The 20,571-nt window shown below is 44.7% G+C and overlaps 1 protein-coding gene across 16 annotated transcripts in view; it reads left to right on the top strand.

Moving 5' to 3' along the window:
• The window catches only part of KMT2C (lysine methyltransferase 2C), a 206,999-nt gene that overhangs the window by 127,863 nt on the left and 58,565 nt on the right, over positions 1-20,571 (top strand). For all 16 annotated transcript variants that reach the window (XM_053671829.1, XM_053671828.1, XM_053671827.1 and 13 more), the window contains 8 exons: positions 31-108; positions 3,844-4,556; positions 10,371-10,490; positions 12,729-12,845; positions 15,384-15,485; positions 15,936-16,040; positions 19,859-20,040; positions 20,241-20,405. In XM_053671829.1, coding sequence (XP_053527804.1) covers positions 31-108; positions 3,844-4,556; positions 10,371-10,490; positions 12,729-12,845; positions 15,384-15,485; positions 15,936-16,040; positions 19,859-20,040; positions 20,241-20,405 — 1,582 coding nt within the window. The remainder of the gene's footprint in view (positions 1-30; positions 109-3,843; positions 4,557-10,370; positions 10,491-12,728; positions 12,846-15,383; positions 15,486-15,935; positions 16,041-19,858; positions 20,041-20,240; positions 20,406-20,571) is intronic.

Raw genomic sequence — 20,571 nt, 5'->3', positions numbered from 1 at the left:
GCTCGAGCCTCCATAAGTGTGTGTTCACAGCCCTCCAGGTGTGCGCGGGAGAGCAGCAGCAGAGCGAACCTCCAGAAGGCCTGCGCACGCGTGGCCTCCACGTTTCCGGTAAGCAGTGCCTGATGTCACCTGGTCTGAGTGAGGCACAGCCAGGCCCGTGCGGTTCCTCTGTCGCTTTGTGGTGGTGTCTGTTTACTGTCTAAATTAGTTATTGCAAAGATTTTTTTAACTGTTGCTTACCTACTCATTATAGTAAGGAAATCTTTTAGGGAAGTGATCCTTTTCTTTCACGGAATTGGCCATGGAATTCTGAAGGTTGCAGTCTCTATGAAGAGTTGCTGGATCGAATGTTGCTTATTGAGGCAACTTCAACTCACTGTTTAAGAGCAGCAGCGGACCGTAGTTGAGATGTATGTTTGCATTCCCATCTTGCCTCACCCGCCTAGTGCAGGACAGTGGGGACACACTGGGGCTGCACATGGGACGTGCTGCTAGGTGTCAGAGTGACCTGAGGCCATCGACCTTCTAGCAGCAGGCGATCTGTGCTTCCTGTTGTATTAGGATCAATTTTATTTGTGTCACTGAAATGATGGTACTTTTGGTTTTAAACCCTTAAGGTGTTTCCTTTTCATGTGTGTTCAGTTTTATGCGAAGTATTTTTGAAGCATTTCTGTGTTTAAGAATATTAGGTACCATGGATCTGTTCTTTGGTGTTTTGTCTTTATTCTCAACTATATAGTCTTTCAGTGAAGTGGGAAGGAGAAGTGAGAATTCATTTCACTATGAGAACACAGATGACTTACAGTCACATGGTAAATTGTCAATGAGGAAATTAGAATCTCTGTTGATGCGACTGAGAAGTTGCCTTGATGGTAACTGGAACATGTGCTCTTTGTCCTCAGAGTCCTATGTGGTGGGCCTCTGAGCCTTGCTGAGCGAGCCTGGGTTACAGGGCTCGTGCTCTAGTGTCCTGGTTTAAAATTTGGTGTGGCTGATGACTAGCAGTGTTTCCAGTACCTAATTATGTTTATTGACTTGCCAGTTTACTGAGGCTAGTTTCTTCAGTTAAGATGATGAGGAGAAGGACAAGGATTATATCTAAAATTTCGTTGGGCATGTTAGCAGGCACAGCTAAGCAAAAGAAGTCTTTTTGCTCTGTGGCCATTATCCACATGGGTCCTGAGAGCTGTGTTTACATCTGGGGTGCCCGCTGCTGCCAGACAGCTTTATGTGCTGGAGCAGTTCTCTCTAACTCAGATGCCTCACACGGCATCATTGAGCCTCATTTTTCTAGCTGTTAAATGAGTATGACTTCACCCATGAAATTTTTAATACTTTTGTTAACTGCTCAAATTATAAAACATTATATGCATGTAATAGCATTATATTAGAAATTGTGTTTTAATATTCTTACCAGAAATACTTTACACACTGGTGATCATATTTAGGTGATTTTTTTTCTTTAAGGTTTCATGGTCTGATCTGTGACTGATTTCTTTCTTTTTTTTTTTTTTACTTTTTAAAAAATATATTTTATTGATTATGCCATTACAGTTGTCCCATTTCCCCCCTTCATTCCCCTCCACCCTGCACACCTCTCCCCCACCATTCCCCCCCTTTCATTTCTCCATGTGTCACAAGTTCTTTAGATTCTATATTTCCCATACTGTTCTTGCCCTCCCCCTGTCTATTTTCTACCTACTGTCTGTGCTACTTACTCTCTGTTCCTTCTCCCCTCTTCTCCTCCTCCCACTCCCCTGTTGCTAACCCTCCATGTGATCTTCATTTCTGTGGTTCTGCTCTTGATCTAGCTGTCCTCTTAGTTTGCTTTTGTTTTAGGTTTGGTTGTTAATAACTGTGAGTTTGCTGCCCTTTCACTGTTCATATTTTTTATGTTCTTTTTCTTAGGTAAGTCCCTTTAACATTTCATATAATAAGGGTTTGGTGATGATGAACTCTTTGAACTTGATCTTATCTGAGAAGCACTTTATCTTTCCTTCCATTCTAAATGAAAGCTTTGCTGGATAGAGCAATCTTGGTTGTAGGTCTTTAGATTTCATGACTTGGAATACCTCTTTCCAGCCCCTTCTTGCCTGTAAGGTCTCTTTTGAGAAATCAGCTGACAGTCTGATGGGAACTCCCTTGTAGGTAACTGTCTCCTTATCTCTTGCTGCTTCTAGGATTCTCTCCTTCATTTTAATCCTGGGTAATGTAATTATGATGTGCCTTGGTGTGTTCCTCCTTGGGTCCACCTTCTTTGGGACTCTGTGAGCTTCCTGGATTTCCTGGAAGTCTATTTCCTTTGCCAGACTGGGGAAGTTCTTTATTATTTGGTCATATAAGGTTTCCACTTGTTTCTCTTCCTCTTCCCCTTCTGGTACTCCTACAATTCGGATGTTGGAGCGTTTAAAGGTGTCCTGGAGGTTCCTAAGCCTCTTCTCATTCTTGTTTCTTCATTCTTTTCTGTTTGGTCATTTTTTTCTTCCTTCTGATCCACTCCCTTTATTTGAGTGCCAGTTTCCTTTCCATCATTATTGGTTTCCTGTGCATTTCCCTTCATTTCACTTAGTTTAGCATTCATTTGTTCCTCTAATTTGTGACTAAAATCAACCAGTTCTATGAGCATTCTGATCACCAGTGTTTTGAACTGTGCATCTGATATGTTGGCTATTTTTTGGTTGCTTAGAGTTATTGGCTCTGGGGCTTTGAGTTCTTCTTGAGCCATGTTTTGGTCTGTTCGCACCTGTTACATATGAGGAGAGGAGCCTTAGTTATTCACCAGGGCAGGGTGACCCAGTTGCTGGGTTGTGACACTGTATGTGGGGCGGGGTCAGAGAGGGGCAGTGGTGCTTATTCCATGCTTTCTCTTGGAATTCGGTCTCTTCTGCTGCTTCCTGCAAGCTAATTGGGTCCTTCTGGTGCTGGTTCCCAGGTGTGCGGGCCTATGTACCCTCAAGGACCCTGTGGGTCTCTAATGAACTCTCTGGGAGCCTGGGAGCCTCTCCCGGCACCTCAACTCCACCCCCCCCCCCAAAGTTTTTTCAGTTGGTGCTTTTAGGCTTTAGTTCCTGGCGCTGGAGCCCTGGTTCACTTGGTCTGTCTCAACTGCTCTTTTTTTCGCCTGGTTTATCTGTGCGCGAATGTGTGACCGCGGTCAGCCAGCCGCCTTGTGCTCTCACTGGGTCTGGCCTGCCTATTGCCACCCAGCATCTGCGATCTGCCAACTGACGCCTGCGAGCCTGTTCCTCCAGCAGCTTTTTCCTACACAACCTGCTGACTCCGCCCCTCTTACCGGTCTGGGTATATGGTTCGTTGTTACTCATTTTTTAAAAAATCTTTTTCATTTATTTATCTTTAGTAGGGAAGGGAAGGAGAGAAGGAGAGAAATATCAGTGTATGGTTGCTTATGGTGTATTCCCTGCTGGGAACTGGACTGCAACCCAGGCATGTGCCTGACAGGGAATCGAACCTGGATCCTTTGGTTCGCAGGCCCGTGCTCAATCTACTGAGCTATACCAGCCAGGGCTATGGTTCGTTGTTGTCAGACTTCCGTACAGTTCAATTTTCTGTGTTTTGGCTGTGTTTTTGTTACTGAAACTTTGTTGTCTTTAAACTTGTTTGTGTGAGGAGGCACAGTGTTTCCACCTACACTTCCATCTTGGCTGGAAGTCTTGTGGCTGATTTCTGTCTAAGCCAATCATTATTTCAGTTTTTTTTAAAGCTGATTATTTTTAAGCCGCAAAGCTATAGACATTTAATGCATTAATGTCTTACACCTACTCAGAATTAGAAATTTAGAAATCTGTATCTACATTAACATAACAGATATTTCAAATTTTATAGAATCATCTCAAGATAAAATGCATCCTGAATTGGAAAGTCAGATCTCACATGCAGTTGATAATTACCCAGTGGAAACATCTTCTAAAGCAACACTTACTCGTGATGAAGATCAAAATGAACACAAAATGGAAGTGACGGAAGACGCCCAGGTCCTTGCCCACCCAGTCACCATGCAAGAGGGGCTTCAGTCGTTAGAGGAGCCTGGACCAATGGCCTCCACTGGAGAGCCAAGGCCTCCAAAAGTGGTCATTGACCCTGTCGCCGTTCCTCCCGAAACCCGAGTGTGCCCGTGTGAGGAGCGTTCTTCCTTCTGTCCTGAGAAACAGTCGCCTGGAGAGAGAGTGCGAGAAGAAACGGAAAAGAAAGAAAATCCCAAATCTTCCACTGCCTTTATGGACTTCGAAACGACTCCTGCAGTTGAGAGCTGTGTGAAGGGTGGTTTAAGCCGAGACAAGCCTGTGAAGCTGCCACCAGAGATGGAGCCGGCAGTCCCCTCAGCACCAGACAGAAGCAAGGCCCACGTGTCTCCCCCGCCGGCCCGCCCCTCGGACTTGCCTTCCCACGACATGCTGCACGGTTACCCTTCGGCACTCAGCGCTTCTGTGGGCAGCATCATGCCCACCACGTATTTCTCCGTCACTCCAAAAATTGGCATGGGTAAACCAGCTATCACCAAAAGAAAATTTTCTCCCGGCAGGCCTCGGTCCAAACAGGTACGGCAGCCTTAGTGATGTTGGTCCACTTCCGTAATGCAAGGTGTACATGTGGTTTTGGTTGGGGGCACTGTTTTTAGTCTTCAGGCAGAATGTACATGTAGTGCTGACTTAGGTTATTTGGCCTTTTATTATTATTTTTTATTATTTTAATGCTGTTTGAAACCTGAAATGATCTTATCTGTCATTTCAGCTCTGTTGTGACATACAAATGTAACCTATATGATGATAGTTTCATTAGAAACACAATTTTTTTTTTAGGTTCTGTGACACAGTAGTAAAGTCTTTAAAAAAGTAAAATATTAGGTACAGTGGTGTAACATTTCAAGGTAGGACTTACACCAGTAGTTTTAGAAAAAACGTTAGGATTGCCTTGTGGATCCTTAGAAGTAAAGGCACTTCCTCCTGGGACTGTTTCAGGTAAATGTGGGCTTTACCCCTTCAGGGTAAGTTGCAGTTGTTTTTAACTGGGATTTTAGTGAAGCTATGTGCAAAGCGAAGATATTGTACCTAAAATTTACTTGTTCTGCCAGATTCCTACTTTCTGAAGTTTTTATAAGATGGCCAGATATCAAACAATGCAATCACAAATACTAATTTGGAGTTTCACGTCTCATGACGTGAACTGATTAAAAGTTCTACTTTTTATAGAAATAATATCTTGACCATCCAATTGTGGAACTGTAAGATCAGTAGAAAAAATAAAATTATATTTTAAAGTAATGTGAGAATTAGTCTTCTCCAAATAATGTCCAGATATATTTTCATTCTCTAAAGACAGCACATTACAGTTATACCAAGGGAGATTTTTATTTTCAAACATTTTCCTGTTCCCTAGTCTTCTCTTGTTTTTTTTTGTTTTTTTTTTTTAATTTTTTTAAATAGTTGTATAATAATTATGTCGTTTGGCTCTGAAAAGATTTTAGCAATGGAGATTTGGTTCTCAAATTTAATTTTGGTTCATATAATTTTCATTCTTTAAGGATAATTGCATCATACATGGTCCTGTTAAATTTTACAGTATTTCTCCTTATTGAGAGACTTCTCTTCCAACTGAGAAACCATTAGGATTATATTTCTGTTGACCTGTGTTCCAAAGGTGCTTGTGTGTGTGTGTTGTTTCTGTTTATTTTCCAGGTTTATCCCATTTTACATGAGCCATGTCCTGTTACTTGCTATTACTTCTGCCCAGCCCTCTGTCACCCCTGGGCCTGGTGGGCCTTCTCTCTGTGCAGCTGTCATGTCTCGCTGTGCCTTCATGCCCTGCACTAGTCTCAGAAGCGTTTCATACGCCATATCTTACCTCCCCATTCTCTAGGGTATGGTCGTGCAGCCAGCGGCCGGCACCCTGCACCTGGTGAGCCTGGCTGCCTGCCACACTGGCCTGTGTGGAGGGTGCGTTGCACAGGGCACAGCAGCGCTTCCACTGTTTAAGTCACCGCTGAGGTGCTGGGATCGCAAGGCGTCCAGAGAGGAGTGCGCACTTTGGTGTACTGGGAGTCCTGACGTCCGCTGCTCTGTTACATGAGTTTATTCAGTGTTAGGCATTCCCGTTTTAGAGTTTTGGTTTTATTTAGTATTTTCCATATTCTTGGCTGCGGGGACTGGCTATGGGATGAGATGGATTTTCATAGCAGTTCCTGTGATTCAGTAAGGTTCTTTGGCTTCTATCTTATTTTAATTGTTGGTGTCACTGTCATTTCTGTGTTTTGTTGAATGTCATAAGCTCTATGGTCTTTACCAGTGTAGTGAATGGCACCCTGACCAAAGAACCATGTGTTTCATTAAAATTCCATTTCACAATGGTCCCATCTTTATCTTAACCATACGCTAATACTATGTGAGCTTTTCCAGGAATTCACTTAGAAGTGAAGTGAATATTTTAATTAGAAACAGAGAAAAGCTGAAAGCTTTCAGTAGAGGGACAGCTGTTCAGGAGACCACGCCTTCTGGAGGTGGAGTTCGTGGGAGGGAAGCCAGGGGTGCCCAGCGGGCACACACAGGCCTTGTGTCTGGGGCACAGTGTCCCAGGCACCCCAGTCACTGAGAGGGAGTAGTGCAGTGAATTTCAGTGTTTATTTAACCCCACACCTTTTAGCGTTGGAGCTACATAAACATGATGGGTAAGATATTTTCTGTTTACTTGTCACGCTAAGTTGTCACGCTAAGTGTTCTAGATCTGGTTTTAGACAAACTGCGTTCAAGGACAGTGTGAGGCAAAGCATTTTTTTAAATATGAGAACTTACGTTCCAGAACTATTGATGAAATTAAAGCAAATATTGAACAAATCTACAATTGATTAACCGAGGATGTTGCTGTTCTTTCACTATTTTTAAGGGTTGAAATAGAAATATTCTACTTCCTCCAGGTGATCTTGGGACACATTATTTTAAATTATAACAAAACTATTAGTCATAGCAACAAATCACTATATTTTCAACCTGTTAGCTTTTTTTTTTACAACTTAGAGTCCTGTTGTGTATGTTTTGAATTCTTTTGCTTTTAATTCATTTTGTAGATACTTGGTAAAGAATAACAGTGCACTGGGTAGATTAATTTTTTTTATAGGCGAGGAAATCCAAGATGCTAGCCAGTAACTGGTGGGTGAATTAGTATGTTTCATATACTACAAGCTTTACTGATACATTTATGCATGCAGAAAAGGTAATGAATGTTCAGTAGGAAAAAAAGGATGTTCAGTAATTGCTAAACAGAATGATTAATGTAGCAGTGAACAGAAAGAGCATGGTATCATCTCATCAAGCTTATACTCCAATGGCAACAATTACATACAAGTGTAGTAAGTAAATTCAGCTTAAGTTAAAGTGCGACAATGATGTAAATCATGTTGCAGTCAGAGGGGGGCGCTAACTTCCTGTGTGAATGATGTGTGTTGTCTTTGATCTAAGATGAGATCTGAAGGACAATTTATAACTAAAGTTAATAATTACAGCTATATTTTAGTTTTAAGGTCTAAAGAATATACTAGGTAATTTCTCCTTTGTCATAATATCTAAGTATATCATAATTTTTCTTCCTGTTCTTATAAAATTGCACACAATCCATCTTCCAGTGTCGTTTGATAATATACTTATTAAAATTCATAATGTAATTACCCAAGCTTTTATTATATAAGTTCTTCATAGCGGCTGAGTGGCTTTCTAATTATCCCTGAAATGACATCCAAACATTTTGATCTATAGAACCCTTCACTTTGCCCATCCATATTTTATGAAGTATGAATGCTTTTTAAAATGAGATAGAGTTTTGGCATCAAAGCTAAGTTAAATTATGATGAATAACGTAACATTATCTTCGAATACAACTTTTTATGGTATGTTTTAAGGGCTGCCTACTGACATAACATTAACGGTCTACTGAAAGGAATGTAGGATGGACATTACAGCCAGATATGGTTAGGGAAAAACCAGTGGAAACACTGAAGACTGTTCGGATACCTCTCGTCCCCACACTCTACCAGGGAATAATTATAAACAACAGAATGTGTGAGCCCAAACTGGTCGGTGAGATGATGCGAAGGGTGTGGTGAGGGAGATGACGCCTCACTGCAGCGGTGAGGATTGGGCTCTGACGAGCAGGTAGTAAGGCTACATGAGGGATTGGAAGACAGAGGCAGCCATCGGACAGAGTTGCTCTCAGTCAGCAGGGCTCTGCTCAGGGAGGAGCTGGGCAGGTTGGAAGGGTAAGGGCATGCCAGCAGCAGAGGGCGCCACAGGCTCAGGCTGGAGAGGGAGTGACGGTGAGGTTGGGCCTGAAGTGTACTGAGAATTGGGCAGGGGGTTGGAACGGCAGTGGCTGGCCTGGTCACATTTACGTTTTGGAGAAGTTGTGGCCTCTGCAAGGAGAAAGGCTTGAAGACATGCAGGCAGGGAAGAGGCTGCAGGGGCGGAGGCCTGGTGGAGTTAGGCATGGTGCTGGCAGCCCCAACTGGAGGGCGATGGAGGGGAGAAGCAGCAGAGTGACCTGAGACAGGACGGATAAAAGGAGCCAAGCTGACCAGTGGTGTGGAGTGAAGGAAGGGCGGGGCAGAGGACTGGAGAGAGAGGAGGAAGGGAGTGCACCCGGGCCTCCCAGTGCACTTACTTCCGAAGGCCGGTCAGATGAGCAGACTGGACAGGCTAAGGGAAGGACTAGACACGGTAAACCTGAGCGGCTTTGTGAGACAAAGTGGAAATGCTACAAAGGAAATTGAAAATCTTACCAGCTTGGTCCTCTCAGAGTGTGAATTTGGGGGATGTTCATCCAAGAGGGTGTTTACAGCCCTCATTGTAGACAGTCCCATTTGGGGTGAGACTGCGTATAGGAGGGGGGTTGTCCAGGCTTTGGAGGGCAGGGGGAGGAAGAGTTGGCCTGACTGCCGAGGAGGGTCAGAGGGAAGGACAAAGTTCAAGATGGAATGGGGTGGGGTGGGGTGGGGTTGGTTGGGGGCACTGCTCTGAGCCCAGCAGAGCTGTGTGTGGATGTTGAGCATTGGAGTAAAAGAAGAATGGAGGAAGGACTTTCGGGGGCAAAGAGGTCACGGAAGATGCTAGGCACACAGTAGGGAAGAAGACAGGTGTGTGTGCAACTTGGTCCTTTTGGGGACCCAGTGAGCCCCTCACAACCACTAGCTGAGCTTGAGGCGGGGTAGGCGGGCCAATTGAAAGTGCAGCAGGTCTCTCCCTTGTGTGGTTTTTCCTTAATTACTGCTACTCCTTTAACTGTCTGCTCCACAAAGGGTAGTTAAGCACTGCTTTTTGGTTGATTATTTAAAATCCCAGTGGTATTTTTATACAATTAATAGGCTACTACATGTTGGTTTGATGATACTCTGGAAACCTGGTAAGTACTGTGTTTCTTGTATTAAGCTTTAGTCATTTAATTGGTAAAATTTATAGTGTGCATTCTTGAATTACATAATTCCTAATGGGTTCCTAATGGGTTTGACATTTGTTTTGTGTTTTCCTTTAAAATGTTATTTATGTGGAGTAAACATTTTTCTTCATGCCTCTTAGTGTCTTCATCTGATTAGCTCAGGTTATTGCTTGATGTGGTTACTTGGAAGTAAAATGTTACAGTTTTATTTTAACTATTGTAATAAGATACTATTTCTTGTATAAATAATCTAGTACTTTAGGCATTGTAATTTGCAAATTTAGGACAATTGCTTTCACATTTTTCACTTCTCAAATTAATCCCTTGGATATAATCTACATATATAGTCCCCTAACTGAAAACCAAAACCAACGACTAACTGTCACTGAAGGAACAGTAAAATCAAATGCTCAGATTTTAATGGTGTTTCCATCTGAAGGTCACACAGTAACTAATTTCCACTATGGAAAGCGAATGTATCTGTTGATTGCTCACGTTGCTTATCCCACGTTTGGCCTGCTGGATTGGTTGCTCACAGCAGAAGGTCTGCATAGTATTCTCTAAGGTTATCCGTTCTCTCCTTTCCAGCGGAGTGATAGTTGCTAGAAGAAAGGAATCCCTAAAGAGTTTCTTATAATTTTAGTTTGATTGACTTTTATTTATATTTGATGTTATAATTGTAGTTCATAAGTCCTTGTTGATGTCATAAGTTTTGGTGTTTCGGCCAGAATAAAACATTTAATGTAAATTGTAGCTGCAAACATTTAAGTATAACATCACTGTAAGTGCTGGCTTTATTTTTCTAACTGGAAGCAATTTGTCCTAAATTTCCACGCGTCTGCATTTGTTTTTGCTGTTCTAAAATTCCTTAGTTGCTGGCTTTGACATTTTATGTTGCTGCGTTTTACACATCTATTTTCTCACCTGCCATATCCTAGGGGGCTTGGAGTACCCATAATACAGTGAGCCCACCTTCCTGGGCCCCAGACATTTCAGAAGGTCGGGAAATTTTTAAACCCAGGCAGCTTCCTGGCAGTGCCATTTGGAGCATCAAAGTGGTAAATAAAATTGCATTTACATTCATGTGTCGTTTCTTTCTGGGTTTAGCTGAGTAGAAGTTGGAGTTGAACCTTGTCCAAACAGTTCAGCTTTGAGAGCCATGTTTTTAACCTAAAATTTTTAACATGAAGAAGCAACATGCTTGCATTTAACAGTCTGGATCAGGAGGAAATTAAATAGCAGTTTTACATGCCTGCTTTTCGGTGTAAATTTTTAATGCCCTTTTTTAATGGTTGCTCCCTTTTATGTGGTAATTAACAGTATGGGGGGGAAATCCTTGTCACACAGGCTATGGAGTAATTAAGGGCTTGGTTATGTATTCATGATAGCATAAAATTTTGTTGCTTAGAAAAGAACAAAAGAAAAACCGCACCAAGCTGTCGAGGCACTAGTACACTGGGAAGAAGCCCCAGGGTTGCAGCAGATTCCCGTCTGTTAGCCTCAGAACTGCAGAGCCTCTCGTCCCACCACTTGGGGCGGGGCGCGCTTAGTCCTTGATGTGAGCTTCAGAGTCCCAGGCATTTCAGAGGGCAGAAACTTAATTTGAAGAGTTGTTAATCATCTGAAAAGTGGAAAGATTTTACTGACTAGAGAGCACAATTTTTCTTCACTTTGTGCATTCAGTGTAATGCTGGAGTAAGCGTGTTTCATGTAGACTAATCAAGGCTGTGAAAGGAGTTACAGATGCCGCTTCCTCGTTTTCCGTCTTCATTGGAGGAACGTGCATGACATGCTGATGTCATGCAAGATGCGGGAAGTATTAATCTGTGTTTTAAGAGTATAAAAGATGACTTATTTGACAGTTTCAAAGCAAATGCCACCAATTTTCACTTATCTTTGTCATTGGATGCTGGGGGAAAAATAAATTGTGAGATTTTTATAGTCTTGATTTAATCACCGACTTAAGAAGTCTTTAATACCGATTACCAAAAAAAGAGGAGAAACTGGCCAGTTCAGCCTTACAGGGCCTGGTTCAGAGAGGCTAGGAGAGCAGTACAGCAGTCTCGGAGAGGAGAGGCAGCCAAGAGCGGGAAGATGGCCTGTCAGTTGGAACTGAAGGAAGACGGGCTCTTCGGTTCCCCTACTCGTGTGTGTCTGTGCTCACTGCGTGATCATTGCTCACTCGGAAACCCTTCTGCCGAACGGGCGACGAAGTTCAGAGTTTGACATTGGGGTTAGTGACCTCGGTCGAACATAAGACCTCCTATTAACTCGTTAGGGAAAGAGTACCAAAGGATTTTCCTGAGTAAATTTAATAATTTTAAATGTGTAAGGATATGTAGATGCCATGTTTTGGGTTTTTTTTTTTTTAGGTTGTAATAAATAAGTCTGAATAAAACAGTAAAAAAGAAAACAAAACACTAGAAATAACCCCAGTGCTTATTTGTTAAAATATCAAGGAATTTAATGTTTTCCTTTAGAGTCTTTCTTGTGTTTGGTAAAAATTCAGCTAAATTATTTTCATTTTAAGTAATTATCTAGATGATTCAGAGCTGGCCTTTTACCAGTTTTCCTATCTATAGATAAATTGCCCTCTCATTACTAGGGTAGAATGAGGCACACGTTCAGTTAATACAACTGTCAAATAATCAAAATTGATAGTGTTAATGGCGAGGAGAAATACTACTGTGTAATAGCAAAAATCTGCTCTCGTGCAACGGAGCAGCTCGGGATAGTGGTTCAGACCCAGACTAGCTAGCTCCCAGACTTTGGGGAAGTGACCCCTGAAAGGGGGGAATCAAACAGGACTGACCTGGCAGGATTGAGGAGAGGGAAGCAAGCTTAGAGCCGCCCACAGGAAGTACTCCAGCCATGTTCGTCCTAGAGCTGCCGAGAGACCAGCTGGCCCGGGTGGTTCCTTATCCTTCCCGTGTACCGAACACGAGATGTGGCATGTGGAGGTGCCTGGGTGGGCCGTGGACGTCCTCGCCACCTGGAATGCAGGACAAAGAAAGGGATCGATCAGGCCAGGGTTTGCTGGTGTAGGGCACCCACAACCCTGGACTCAAAGTTTGCTTCTAGGTTACAGGCATCACATATGTAGGTACAGTATTTTGACGTCCCAGAATACGTGTTGAAAGACACAAATAATAACCTTGTCTCAATATGTGTCTCATCTGGATAAAAGCAAGAAGCAGCTATGTGTGTAACATTCAATAAGATGTTTGACCTCATTGTGGGTTTCAGATGCTTTGGGGCTTGTTCAGAACGCTGACTTTTCCTTCTCTGTTGTGTAGGGCCGTGGGTCGGGCTTCCCAGGGAAGCGGAGGCCTCGGGGCGCCGGGCTAGCCGGCAGGGGCGGCAGAGGCCGGTCCAAGTTGAAGAGCGGTGTAGGGGCAGTCATGCTGCCTGGGGTAAGTCACACTTCCTTGTCATTCCTGCTGACGATGGTGCCCTTGTAGGTGGCAAAGTATTTGGTTGCTAAAATTTATGCTTTATTAGATCTCTACTTTGCTTTCAAGAAAACCGAACACTTCTGGTTAGGTTTTCTACTTTGTCCTTTTTTTTCTTTCCTTCCTCTCAGACTCTGTGCTGTCTATACCAGCCCTCTCCTAAACCCAAATGTAATATATTTTCTTTCATTTAAAAAAGGCGCAAATTCCTGTCCTGTTTTTATTTGTTTGAAAACATCCTCTTGGTGTTTTACGTGTTTGGTTGTAGCGGCTCTCCGTGTTGAAAGCGGTTTACAGAAGAAACTAGAGATGTTGCAGATTGATTGGTCTGAAATCTAAATTGAGCATGGAGGGTTTCGTGACCATCTTTCATATATTTTAAGAGTGGCAAATATTTGCTCCTTGACACATATGAGTAAAAACTGTATTCGGCAAGTTTAGGGGACAGTTGAGATTGTTTATTTTTACTACTAAAGGAAATATGGATTCTGGTCCTTTTTTTAAGAAGGTAGGTTCCCTCCCCAAATTAACAGGCTTATTGAGGTAAATTGACCTAAATACAAATGTCAGAAGTGTACACTTTTGGAGGCTCTGACACACCCTTGAGAGCCACGCCATAATCAACATGGCGAACCACGCACCCGCCCAAGTCTGTGTAGGCCCTGAAGACCTGGCCTTCCTCTCCGCCCCGGTCCGACTGCGTCTCTGTCGAGTTTGCGCGGCAGATCTACGCTTTTTGGTCTGATCTCTTTCACTCGGGGTGCTTACTTCGAGCATGCTTTCGTGGCTGAAGAGTGTCCCACATTATGCGGTGCCACAGTGTGCCTGTCCGGTCACCTTTCGAGGACAGGATTGCACTTCCGTTTTTCCACTGGTAGGAGCAGAGCCGCTCCACACTTCTCTGTCACCTCTCTGTGGACCTGTGCCTTCTTTTCTGGGTCAGTGTCTAGGGTCGAGATGGCTGGGTGGGACGGTAAGTGTGTGCTGAGCTTTCTAAGCCCAGCGCCGGCTGCTGTTCCGGTTGGGTGTGCCGTGTTGTGTGTGTGCGTGGGGTGTGTGGGATTGGGGTGTTTTCCACGTTCTCCCCTGTGCTTGGGATGGTCAGTCTCCCTTGAGCCTCTGTAACAGGCAGGTCGATAGTGTCTTACTTGCATTTGTCTAATGGCTGATGATGTCAGTCAGCTTTTTAGGTGCTTATCTGCTCTCTCTGTGTCTTAGATGAAGTCACTCTTCAGATCTTTAGCCCATGTTTTTTTAATTGAGTAGTTCTAAAACTTTCTGAGTCGAGATTTCTTTACATATTCTGGCATAAGTTCTCTATCGTGTGCATAATTTGCAAATATTTTCTTGAATTCTTTTTTTGGGGGCGGGGGTTGTCTTTCCATTTTTAAATTGTGCTGTTTGAAGACCAGACACTTTGATTTTGATGAAGTACAATTTTTTTCTATGGGTCCTGCTTTTGGAGTATGAGAAATACTTGCATAACTTACAACTTTCAAATATATTTAGTGTTTTCTTACAGAAGTTTTATGGTATTGGGTTTTGCATTTAGATTTAAAATCCAATTTCAGTTCATTTTTATACATGGTATGAAGACAGGTCACAGTTTTTGACGTATTGAATCCCCCGTTTTTATATTTTTGTATGAATTACAGAACTGACTTGTCAGTTTCTACAAATAAGTCTGGCAGGATTTTGATTGAGTTTGCATTCAAATTCTAGGTGAACTTGAGGGAAATGGACAGTTTAGCCAGGGTGAGCCTTTTCACCCGGGACTGTGTGCCTCTCCTGTAGGCCTTCCCTGTCTGTCAGTGATGTTTTCGGTGCGCCTGTCTTTCACACCGTTTCTCAGGTTCATTTCTAAGTCTTTCCTATTTTTTATGCCTTTGTAAATGGTAGTGTTTCCTTAATGTTCTGTTGTGGTTGTTGGTTGCTATTATCTAGAAACAGCATTCATTTTCGATGATTTTTTTTTTAATCCTACAAAGTTATGAAAATTCTTGTATTCTAGCTGCTCATTTGTAGATGTCATTCATTGGATTTTGTGCATACACAATTGTGTCTGCACAAAAAGAAAATTTTGTGTCTTTGCAACCCGGAGACCCTTCGCTCCTACTTTTTATTGCATTTGTTATCATCTTCCGTATAGTGTTGGGTAGATGTGACGGGATCTGGTGACCTTGCCTTGTTTCTGATTGTGGTGAATTAGCATAACATACAGTGTTAGCTATAGTTTTACGTTGTTTTTCTTAAGAGACATTGTAAATCGTTTTGAGGAAGCTCCTGTCTGTAATATGTTGAGATTTTTTTTTCTTTTCATTTTAGCAGGGAGTAGATATTGGAGTCTTTAATTACCTTTCCTGCATTTGTACGGATAATCCTATAGCTAATTTGTTGATACGGTGAATTATATCATTTGGCTTTTTTGAATGCTAAAGCTACTGTGCGTTCTTGGGACGAACTCTACTTGGCTGTGATCATCTTTTTTGCCTTTTGTAGGTGTCTGCTGCCGACATTTCATCAAATAAGGATGAAGAGGAAAACTCCATGCACAATACAGTTGTGTTGTTTTCCAGTAGTGACAAGTTCACTTTGCATCAGGTTCGAACTTACTTATCTGTGGTTTCCCACTTTTGACTTCTTCCTGGCCTATTTCTGCTTTATCTCGTGTGCACTGAAGTCATCTGATGTTTAGCTCTAAAGTTGTGTAAGCTAAGAAGGTATTTTTAAAAAATTACTGAATTAGAACATCTGTACATTCTTAGCTGAGGGCCCTGTTTAAAGTATATTCACATGCCCTGGCTGGTGTAGCTCAGTGGGTTGAGCGCTGGCCTGCAGACTGAAGGGTTGCTGGTTCAATTCCCAGTCAGGGCACATGTCTGGGTTGTGGGCCAGGTCCCTGGTGGTGGGGGGCGGGGCATGCGAGAGACAACCAATTACTGTTTCTCTCAAACATTGCTGTTTCTCTCCGTCCCTTCCCCCCTCTCTAAAAATAAATAAATAAATTCTTAAAAAATGATTTTAAATATGTTCACATGTGCTTAATTTCAGGATATGTGTGTAGTTTGTGGCAGTTTTGGCCAAGGAGCGGAGGGGAGACTACTTGCCTGCTCTCAGTGTGGTCAGTGCTACCACCCATACTGTGTCAGTATTAAGGTAAATATGCTCCCATTTAACTGACTTAACGTCGGTGCATTTAAATTGGGTTTGACTTGGGTGGCGTGCTGCTCCCAAGTCTTACGATTATTGGATAATTGTACATGCGTGGCAGTGTTTTCAGTACTGCATTTTAAGTGCTCCCTGAAGAAATTAACTCTATGATCTGTTGTCTTAAATTGTAGTAATTACCTGCTATTGTCTTGAAACAGTCAAACGTGGAAGTGCATATACTTAATTTAAAGGTATGTGGCACTGTTGCTTTCCAAGGCATGGGGCTCAGTTGGTGCCTCTTGCCTGGGAGAACTTCTGCAGCGCCCCGGGGCCCTGCCCCGCTCACTCTGCTCTGCCCTCCAGCAGGTGCGCCAGGTGTTCTGCAGGGCAGCTTGGGTCAGGGGGTTGGTGTGTTTAATCAGTTTGGGCTAATCATTGCCCTGTTTCCTCAAAATTTTTCTTTTTTTTTCCCCTCCCCTACTTTCTGGAATCCCGGTTTGTATATGTGTGTGAGTATGTATGAGAAACTGTAACATTTTCCCCAGGTTGCTGACACTCTGTTCTTCCCTCTGTACTTCTGTTTGTATAGTTTCTGTAACATTCCTCAAAACTCACTGCTGTTCTGTAGTATGTAATCTGCTCTAAGCCCGTCCAGTGGATTTTTCAGGTAACTGTATTCTTTAATCTCAGGTCCATTTTATAGTTTATTATCTTATAGTTTTAAACTTCTTTTAAATTCCCCCCCCATCAAGTCTTTGTATATATTCATCTGGCACTTCTCACTGTATTACTAGTCTTGCTCCTCATTGAGAGATGCTTTCATGCTTTGTCAGCATCTGGTAGTTTGAGTATGGACGTGTGCCTTGCGATTGTATGTTGCAGGGGGTCTGGATGTGCCCTTCCCGAAGTGGAGAGCCCCTGTTGAGGCAGGCAGGCGTCTGCGGGTACCCTCTCACCTTGAGAGGCGCCCTTCTAGGCTTTCTGGTGTCATATGTGGGGATAATAACAAATATTGAATATTTCACTTTATTTTTTGTCAGATCGATACAGAATATTTTGTTTTAGAAATTCACAGGGACTTTTAAAACACAAAACACACAGGTACAGCCTTACGGTGTCACTGTAATGATACTGTATATGTCAGGTAGCCTCTGCAGAGCACTGCCGGGAGGGGTGAGTGTGACCAGGATAGCCTCTTAGGTTGTGAAAATCATTCCGGTCTCCTGGGCCCGCTGGGGCTCCCCAGATCACACTTCCTGAGGGCCCTTGTGGCCCCAGGAGAACCCTGCTTGCGGGGGTTCTCCCCTCTCCCCATTCACCAGGGTCTGCTCTCTGACTGGCTGAGATGCAGATGTTTCCCCTGTCTCGTGGGCTCTGATAGTTGTCGCACCAACACACTCCGGGAGCTGTTACCCAGTCGTGGATCTCTGCTTGGCTTCCTGGATGTGCAGCTTGGTGTTCGGCCAAGCTCCAGGGAAAGCTGTGTAGGCTGCCTCTTGCTTTCCGGGAGCCTGTCCTGTGTCCTGAGCTCCGGGGCAGTGTGCTCCGCTGGGCTCTCGCGCTGTCGGCAGAGTCAGGATGAAGACCGCAGGGCTCCCCATGCTCCGTCCACTCCTCCCCAGACCTCAGTGCGGGGCTGCCCAGGGTCCTGCATCTGCTGGCAAGCACTTCCCACTTCGTGTCCCAGCTTCTGGGGTTTTACCTTGGGGGGAGACCTGGTCCCAGCTGAGGAGGTTTGCTTACCCCACGACACACGTGTACCGCGCCCAGGCGTGGCGCTCTGGAGGGGATATCGTCCCTCAAAGAGCTCTTAAAAGGCCACACCAGGGAGCTCTGGCCTCTGTCCCAGGAGGGATTGGTGGTAGGTGGAGGTGGGTGGGTTTCGCACATCGAAATCGTGCAGAGCTGTCAGATGCACACACTGACAGGACAGCTGCATCGGGGGGTCAGAAGCATTCTCAGGGGTGATGGGGCGTGGCAGCCGGGTTTGGCGAGTCCGAGAGCGAACACAGACCAAGTCCCTGGAGAGTTTGGCTGTGAAGGATCCCAGCATGGGGATCTGAGAAGCAGGAGAACGTACTGAGAATGAAGAGAAACACCTCGAATCTGTCTCCCTGTTTGTCGTCTTCTGCACCAGAGATCACTGCCCTCATCTGCCCGGCGGACTGCTTTTGTATGTCTAGTTCCATGGGACCTCAGACACGCTCTGACGTTCATGTCTGCCCATAGCTGGCCTCACACTGCTCCGGGCCTCTGCACAGTTCAGACCCCGTGCCTGCCAGGTCTAGGGTGTCTGCTGTCTGACCCTCCACTGGCGAAGCTTGGGGCTACTGCTCCAAGCCTCCTGTTCCTCCTACCCTGGGCTCTTAAAATGCATCCCTTGCCTTCTCCCGTTCTCCTCCCCTTGTAGTTCTCCCACTACGTTAGTTAGCGAACGGTGCTGGTTACAGCTCAGGAGATGTTTGCCGGACATCTGAACAGTGTCATGCGCCTTATTTTTTCACGGAGTCTTTAATAGCAAAAAGGAAACGGTGACCCACACCTCCCCATCAGCTTGTGGTGGTGGTTGTCTGCACCGCCTGTGGAAGCTCGGTCACAGCAGGCAGGTCAGGCCGGGGCCTGTGTCCCCATGAGAACACTGCCCCTGCCCTTTCTCTCCAGTCCGGCTCCAGGCCTGTGCTCAGCTGTCATCCTGAAGCTCCTCTGGCAAGTGGCCTGCGGGGCCACTGCTTCCTGGGTCCCCAGTCCTTCTTTCCTTGGTGGACACCCTCCTTCTGGCCCTCATGTCTTTAAGGGACTTGACTAGATGGGTTATCGGGGAGCGGAAATTTGAATCCTTGGATGTCTATAACGTGTTAGGCTTTTACACTGAGTTACTTGCTTTACTTGGTTAAGAAGTGGACCTTGAAGAGTATTTTTCCCTGTAGAATTGGAAACTTTCCAACCCTGGTTACCGAACTAAAGTTTGATCCCATTTGGACAGTTCTGTTATCTAACTGTTGTTTTCCTCTTAGCTGGCTCTCAGGCTTTCATACTCATCGTGGTCTGAATTGTATTGTTGTGATCGCTTGCTCCCTCATTACAGCACAGGCCCTTCGTGATTCCATCTGCCTTTGTGACTCTGGTCTTATGAGATCTTTAAGTTGGTTTCAGACTCAATACTTGCATGATGTGGCTGCTTTAAGGAATTTTCAGAAGTCTAGGGATCCTTAGACTTTTCTAGAGATTCTTAAAGTAACCAAGACCTTGTGGCAGAGAGAATAAACAGAGGTTTGAATGTGAACTTCCAATGTCCTAGCTTCATAGCTGAAATCCTCCAAGATTATAAATTATTGTTGGGGACTCATGGTTTTGGGGTGTTTTTTTTGTTTTTGATTTTGTTTCTTTGTTTTTGCATTTTTACATCGACTTTAATATACAAGTGCCTTTGCAGTGGTCACAAGTTTCAGAAGCATGAATTCGTGAAATGTGGAGGGGAAACTAATGGCTCCATTTTAAATCTTCTGTTCACAGTAATGGGGCAGTGTTTTTCATTTCTGTAAAATCCAGTCACCACATCCATACGGTGGGCATAGACCCCACAGCACCGGGTAGTTATATGGACTCCACGGGGGCGGGTATTCAAGTAGGCACCACTGCCCAGAAGGTGGACCCCGGAAGTGTGTCGGTGGGCCCACGCCAGTGCGGGCCCCGTCGGTGCTCAGGAACTGTTGGCTGGTGGCCTCTTTCCTGTGAGCAGGTCCGTCGGCACTGCGTGGGTCTACGCAGTGTGTCTGGTCGTTGTGCACACTGTGCAGATCGCGTGACCGGCCGTCTCTTTCCAGATCACTAAGGTGGTTCTCAGCAAAGGCTGGCGGTGTCTGGAGTGCACGGTGTGCGAGGCTTGTGGGAAGGCCACCGACCCAGGGCGGCTCCTGCTGTGTGATGACTGCGACATCAGCTACCACACCTACTGTCTGGACCCGCCCTTGCAGACGGTCCCCAAGGGGGGCTGGAAGTGCAAATGGTATTCCAGGTTCACACTTCCCACGCTCCCCTCTCAGTTCAGAACTTGCCCATGAAGAGTTAGCCACACCTGCCTAATTGCGTGATGCATGTTTCCCGCGGTAGAGACTGCTGATCACGTGTTTCAGATACGCAGTCAGTAGTCTCCCCTCTTCTGTGCATGTAAGTAAAGTTGCAACCTGTGGGGGTGTTGGCTTGCAGGTGTGTCTGGTGCCGGCACTGCGGGGCCACGTCTGCAGGGCTGCGGTGCGAGTGGCAGAACAACTACACCCAGTGCGCCCCGTGCGCCAGCCTGTCCGTCTGCCCCGTCTGCTGCCGCAGCTACAGGGAGGAGGACCTGATCCTGCAGTGCAGGCAGTGCGACAGGTACTGCACCGGCGTCCGCGCCTCCAGCAGGCTTTTTTCTCCTGGGGTGCAGCGGAAGGAAGTTAGAAAACAAGGTGTTCTTACATTTGGGAAGCAGCACTTGTGCTTTCCAGAAAGTCAGCAAGAGACCTGTGGAAGTTTCCAGTGTTGTATTCTCAGTTCCAGG

Source organism: Artibeus jamaicensis, unplaced genomic scaffold (assembly GCF_021234435.1).
Source record: "Artibeus jamaicensis isolate MK-2021 breed Jamaican fruit bat unplaced genomic scaffold, CSHL_Jam_final contig_718, whole genome shotgun sequence".
NCBI lineage: Eukaryota > Metazoa > Chordata > Mammalia > Chiroptera > Phyllostomidae > Artibeus > Artibeus jamaicensis.
The sequence above is the reverse complement of the archived record's forward strand: the minus strand, read 5'-3'. Positions and strand labels throughout refer to the sequence as shown.